We start from the raw sequence: 6,930 nt of genomic DNA, 5'->3' as shown, positions 1-6,930 counted from the left end.
AGTACATGCAATTCTATTGTAAAGGCTTAAAATATATACAACTGACCCTTGAACAACATGGATTTGAATTGCATGGTCAGTTATATGCAGATTTTCTTCCACCTCTGCCACCCCTAAGACAGTAAGATCAACCAATCCTCTTCCTCCTACTCCTCAGTCTACTCAAAGATACTTGAAGTCTACTTGAAGATGACAAGCACAAAGACATTTATGATGATCCACTTCCACTTAGTGAATAGTAAATATGTTTTCTCTTCCTCCTAATTTTTTTAACACTTTCTTCTCTCTAGCTTAATTTATTGTAAGAATACAATCTATAATACATATGACATACAAAATATGTGTTAGTTGACTGTTTATGTTATCTGTAAGGCTTCAGGTCAAGAGTATGCTATTAGTGGTTAAGTTTTCGAGGAGTCAAAAGTTATATGTGGATTTTCAACTGCAGGGGGGTGGGCACCCCTGTCCCCATGTTGTTCAAGGGTCAACTTTACTGTCAAAGGCAAGCCTTTATATGGACTTTCTCCATCCCATCAGTAAATGGAAAAGGATAGCTACAGTATCCCTGCATCGTATCTTTTTTTTTTTGCAGATCACAAATTGGCCACTCACCTTGCTCTGTGAGGGGTAAGATGCCCCACTTTCTTTAGTAATATTTAAGTTAGGTAATATTTAAGTTAAAAAGTTGTTATTTGTAATTGTAATTGTAATTTTTACATGGTTTCTTTCAAACAGAAAAAACACTTTTGTTAGATAACCTCCCATATAGATGATGAAACTCCTTTTAAGGGCTATCTGAATTTTAATTCCTTGAAAAGGCAGAAATTGGATAGCTAGTAGTCATAAATGTACTGTGGCTTCCCCCAACCATCTGGGTTATATAGAAGCTGCATCCTTGGACTGCAGTAAAGGAGTCTCACAAAGCACAGAGCAACTTCTCTCCTGGGTTGCATTAGTTATGATGGCAATTTTAAATGTGTACTTTTACCCAAAGAAAATCCTTATTATCAGCAATCACAATGCCATCATAAACATGGCATAAAAAATTCAAAATGTCCCAGCTGAAGTGGAGGCAAAGAATCAAGTTCATGGAGTCAGATTTTACTTGCTATTCCTCTTTTTCAAATGACCATTTAGTAAGCACCTGAAGAAAATACTATGGAGGGCATTGAAAAGTGAAGATAGGTTTAATCTTCTCGAAAATCTAATTCTCTAGATGAAACGCTGACATCCACCCCACAGACCCTACAGCAGATGTGTCACTGGCCATCACATTTGACACAGAGAAGTCATAACTCAGTCAGCACAGAGACATTTCCATGAGTTTCTGAACCATGGACAGAATGTCATCTGTGGGACATGAAAACTGGAACTTAGAGGACAGGCACATCTGAGAAACGGGCAGTTTAAAGGCAGAACATAGCACATATGTGACTGGGCTTTAGAAGCAAATTTACAAGACGCACTCTTCTTCATCCTAAATAATCTGCAACCAAAGCTTCCAAAAACGACAATTTAGGAGTGCAGAGGTGAGGAATAGGGAGGGGAATGGGATGAGAGAGAGTGGAGATTAATGGTGGGCAGAGCAAGGTTTAGAACTTAGTGGTTTCTTCAAGTTCTGAACTGAGATTTGTATACTGTAAAGGCACAAACACCATTTTTAACAAAAGTGAGCAGGACTTCCTATCTGGTTCAGAAAATAGGTGAATAAATAGTAAGAATTATTAAAAATAATAATTTCCACTTATACATAGGAAACTTGATAGGAACCATGATTAATGCTTAACTCTTAATCTTCAAGGAACTCTGCTAGGGATATAATATTATAAACCTTGTTTTACAGATGGAGAAATTGAATTTTAACCCAAGGTTTCATAACCCTTAAATGATTAAATTATACTGTTACATGAGAAAGCTATGTATCTGTTTTCTGAATTTGTAGCCATAATTTGTGTCTCAAGTCCCTTTTGCTGCCAGCTATCTTGGGTAGGTGTGTTCCCTTTGGGCTGTTTGGTACCCCCAAATTTATCTTTTTTTTCTTTTTCTTTTTTTTTGAGACAAAGTCTTTCCCTGTTGCCTAGGCTGGAGGGCAATGGCGCGATATCAGCTCACTGCAACCTCCGCCTCCTGGGTTCAAGCGCTTCTCACGATTCTCCTTTCCCAGACTCTCTAATAGCTGGGATTACTGGCATGCACCACCACGCCCACCTAATTTTGTATTTTTAGTAGACACGGAGTTTCTCCATGTTGGTCAGGGTGGCCTCGAACTCCTGACCTCAGGTGATCTGCCTGCCTTGGCCTCCCAAAGTGCTGGGATTACAGGCGTGAGCCACCATGCCTGGCCCCAAATTTATCTTTAATGCCCCAAATTATCTAGTTCCCATGACTGGGCTGCTTTGATCCTTTCTGCACTTGTTGGACCCTCTCCCTGGGAAATGAAATTGTGTCCTGAGCCCCTAGTTAGAGGCTATGTCTCTGCTGTTCCTGAAGGGGCCTCCTGGATGAGACCTCATTAAAAGTCTAATTCTCTCGGAGAATTGAGAGATACCTATTTGTCTCAAAATCATTGAAACCGATTAATGTATTATAAGCCTCTATCCAGTGATTTGTACCTCAATTCCCCAATCCAGCTGTCAAGGCCAACTTGTTCTACCTTACCTAGTAGGTAAGTCTGGAATTGTAGCTGTGGCATTTTCAGTAACGGTACTCTAGTTTAGCAGTCCCCATCCGTTTTGGCACCAGGGACCAGTTTTGTGGAAGATAATTTTTCCATGAAGGGCTGGGCAGGGGAGTGGTTTCAGGATGAAACTGTTCCACCTCAGATCATCAGGCATTAGATTCTCACAAGGAGTGCGCAAGCTAGATCCCTCACACGTGCAGTTCACAATAGGGTGTGCACTCCCATGAGAATCTAACACCGCTGCTGATCTGACAGGAGATAGAGCTCAGGCAGTAATACTCATTTGCCTACCACTCACCTCCTGCCGTGCAGCTCAGTTCCTAACAGGCCACGGACCGGCACTGGTCCACGGCCCAGGCATCAGGGACCCCTGTTCCTAGGTATAAGCATCTGGCTGCTGCATGTCTTCTGTGTAGCTACGTCTGTGTGTGTATCTGATGAGATATAAATTATTTGATTATAACTTACTTTCTTCATATTAGAGTTGTGAACGAATATCACATATAATTATATATAAACTAGGAATATACTTTTTAATAATGTATATAAGTAAGTTTCCTTAACTATGACTTTCATCTCAGTGTAGTAAGAGGGTGCTAAGGAATATTTGTGATGAAAATAGGCATTGGTAGAGCTGAGACCACTGGGTGATGAAAGAGTGTAAAGATTTTAAAGCCTTCAGATACTGGTTCAAGGTGAGAAATGTGATTGGGAGCAAATCAATTAACTTCTTGGAGTCTTGTAGGGCAGTTATGAATACTTAATGTTAACATATGTAAAGCTCTTCTGCCCTGTATACAGTAAATGCTAGTTAGCTATTATGATCGCTACTAAAATGGCGATGACATATACCTCATAAGGTTTTAAGTATTATGCAAGATGCTATACAAAGTCCAGTAAATATCACATTCAATTGAATCCATGATGTCCGATTATTTTAGCTACTTCGAAGAGAGAAAAAAATGCTGTCAGTTTTACTGTTGTTATAGAGAGCAAGGCAGATCCCAATTCCCAATGTGGTAAAATGTGAAAATTTTTGCATTTGAATCAACAAACACTTTCTCCTTTCTTTCCTACTATTTAACAACTGGTAAGTCTATACTCCCCCAAATCTGGAATTCTCCTTTCTTATTCTTTTTCCTTCTACCAAGACCGCAGGATCTCTTACTTGGCTATAAAGGGTAAACCTCAAGTAGTACAAGTTCTCTGTATCACTTTTATACTCTGTCACAGATTCCCTTTGTTTCCTCATCTCCATGTGAATTTAGTTAAATTCTCACCATTCTGATCCTTACTATACAAGGTAAATGAATATAGAAACAAAATGAAACAAAAACCTCTTCCTATTTACATAAGGCCTCAACCTAATATTTAGTGATGTATATTAATGTGAACAAGGAACTAACGAAGACTGGGAGGAAATTCACAGACTTGAGAGAAGAAATGGCAGAATTTCCTGGGAACAATTTCATGTAATGTCAAAGGTGGTAAAAGGTCAAATAGAATGAAGATGGAGAATACCGGATTTTCCTACAAAATGATTTCCCAGGAGATCTCATCAAATGCACAAGGATACCTTCTCAGTTTCACCTAGTGAGTACAAGATTGGTAACATAGCTCACTTATGATTCGGATAAACAAAACTAAACAAACAACATCAAAATCTCAGAAAAAATAATAGCAAAACAGAAATCAAACACTCAAATTTTTGGTCCTTCTGTTTATTTCATTTTGGATACTCAGTGAACGTTAATTAACCAGGAGACTTAAAAGTTATTTCAATTATGAACCTCTTCAATCCTTCATCAATTATTTTGAGTATTCTGGTGTGAAAAACATCTCTTTCTTCTACAAACTTCTGAAAGAGATGAACACCTCCACCTACACCAAAATAATGTGCTTTGCTGGCCAAAAGTACACGTCCATTTTTACTTAACAGTCTAAGGAAAGTCTCGTGCAAATTACTATAATAATCTGGGTTGTAAATGGTTTCTGAGGTGAGAACGAGATCATATTTTACAAAAAGTTTTTCACTGCTTAGTACAAGTTTACAAAACTCAGACCACTCACCAGAAAAAAATCGGCATTTATATAGTTGTGTTACTTTTGGTTTCCTGCATCTTTTCACATCTGGCTCATTTACATCATTTTCTTCATCTTCCAAAGTGGAGTTAGCTACTACATTAGGTAAGGTTACTTCATCAATCACCATACTGTTATAATCTTGAAAGTGAATTTCTTTGGCCCCTCCCTTGAATGCAGTTATACCCAGTAAACCTGATCCACAACCAAGATCCAAGACTTTTTTCCCAGCAAATTTCACTTTGGCCTTTGTGAAATAAGCCAGGAGGTCAAAGGTACATTCCCAGATTTTTAAGCCTCCTTCATAAACACCTGTAATCAGATCAGAGTGAGAAGAAAAGCTTTTTGAAACTATGTTTTCTCCAGGGAAGTTCTCTTTCAACAAGATGGTTTTCACTACTGATAACTTAACATGCTGGAAACCTGGTAATGTTTCTATGACTTTATTTTCTAACATCTTCTTTAAATCTTTAGGCATAGCATGCTCTTTGGCAGCTCTCAAGCAGGGCTGTTTTCCATGTGGCTCCAAGTTCCTTGAACTGTTGGCTGCACTGAGTGGACTGTCTGTGTCTTGAGAGGCAGCTGCATTTTCCACTGACTTATGTTCCCACAAGTGATCCTGAGGCAAGTCAAATTGTTCTGCAGAACATTTTCTGTCCCTCTCTTCTCCTTTTTGACTTTCTGAGACTGACAGCTCTTTTGAGGAATCCAGGGTCAAAGCTCCATCTCTAATGGGTGTTAATTCATTTTCCAGATGGCCTTCTATAGTGAAATTAAACTGAAAGGTCATTCTCTTATTAAATGCACACAATCTTTAAATTCAGATTCTTCAACTTCTGGATAGAATTTAATGATACACACAAATCTGCTTCAATTATTCAATTAGTTTTGTTGGGCCCAATTTCTCTTTAGCAGCTTATACATGGTAACAAATATTTAGAGATATTTCCCATGACTTTTTAGACGTCTTTGGTCCTCTTTCCAAGCAGCTCTGGAAAGAAAAAAAAAAAGTAAGAAAATGATGATTAAAGCAAAATGGCACATTTCACTAAAGTGTAATATTAAACAGCCACCCCCACTCCTCCCCGTCCCACCATACAGCTGCCTTTTCTTAAAAAGTTGTGGGGAAGAGAGAGAGAGAAGAGATTTGGACACTCATACACACCTTAAGGGTTCAAAAGTGGGAGAAGAAAATCAACTATAAAAACAAACAGAAGAACAACAGCAGCAGCAACCACCACCACCACCACCCGGACAAACATAAAGTCCAAGATATTCAGACAGGACAGCCTAGCTACTTGCTGTCTTTCAGCTGTCTTGATTGTGTCCAACCATATTCACCCCCTAAGCTTCCAGAATAACTTCACTTCTGTCTTTTACAGAAGACGTGCAGTATTTTATTTTGGTAAGTCAGCGTCCCTTTAAAAACACGCATAGGTATGGCCTGGTGTGTGTAAATTCATCCAAGACTTCACTCCAAACATTTAGTCGAGAACAGCAGCCCTAAGTGTATGGAAGTGGGGGTAATTTGGCAATAATTAGTTAAGACTAATTTGGTGGCAGAGTAAACGCAAACTAGGGCACTGCAGTAGTTTGGAGAGACCTGTAGAAATAAGAAGCAACTTTGTTGAGAATCTTCTATCTACTGCGCTAGACACTATACCATCTGCCTCAATTTTCACAGTTCTGGCAAGTGGGATCTTTGTTCCCTTTATACAAGATTTACAATTTGGGTGGAGAGGCGGGTCACCCAGTCCCGAGGCTAGGAACGCGCCTCTTTTCTCTCCCATCACGCTGCAAGGCTTGGAGTCACTTCCGGCTGCAGGTCCCGGGACAAATCCGACCCCAGAAGTGGGGACTTCTGGCCCTCACCTCCCCATTTGAATGTAATGTTTACAGTGATCCAGACCTAGGGATGCTAGCTTCCCGACGTGTCCTGGGATCGCGCGTCTGAAAAAGCTCACCCCACGACGCCTCCTCCGGACCTAAATCGCTCACCAGTGAGTCGAGTCCTCCAGGGGCTAGAGAAGCCCGACTTTCTTTCCGGCCTTTAGGGACCCGGGCTCACCAAGAAACCCGCCGTCCTCCTCTCTATGGTTTTGGAGCCGGCGGAGGGCGCGCAAGGGTTGGCGGGACTGCAAGTTTCCGGTCTGGGCTTTGGCGGGACT

General features: G+C 40.2%; 1 protein-coding gene across 4 annotated transcripts; it reads right to left on the bottom strand.

Annotated features, from left to right (window-relative positions):
- Positions 1-4,385: 4,385 nt before the first annotated feature.
- On the bottom strand, positions 4,386-6,889 carry METTL18 (methyltransferase 18, RPL3 N3(tau)-histidine). 4 transcript variants are annotated; one of them, XM_054495440.2, is made up of 2 exons: positions 6,672-6,889; positions 4,386-5,753 (listed from the first exon to the last, which is right to left on the bottom strand). In XM_054495440.2, the coding sequence occupies exon 2, from the start codon at positions 5,550-5,552 to the stop codon at positions 4,434-4,436; it is 1,119 nt and encodes a 372-aa protein (XP_054351415.1). In that variant the 5' UTR covers positions 5,553-5,753; positions 6,672-6,889; the 3' UTR covers positions 4,386-4,433. The 4 variants fall into 4 exon arrangements, with proteins under 4 accessions (XP_054351415.1, XP_054351406.1, XP_054351427.1 ...); XM_054495431.2 differs by having other exon boundaries at positions 6,761-6,872; XM_054495452.2 differs by having other exon boundaries at positions 6,727-6,866.
- Between the last annotated feature and the right edge of the window lie 41 nt (positions 6,890-6,930).

Source organism: Pongo pygmaeus, chromosome 1 (assembly GCF_028885625.2).
Source record: "Pongo pygmaeus isolate AG05252 chromosome 1, NHGRI_mPonPyg2-v2.0_pri, whole genome shotgun sequence".
Classification (NCBI taxonomy): domain Eukaryota; kingdom Metazoa; phylum Chordata; class Mammalia; order Primates; family Hominidae; genus Pongo; species Pongo pygmaeus.
This window is presented reverse-complemented; position numbering and strand designations above follow the sequence as displayed.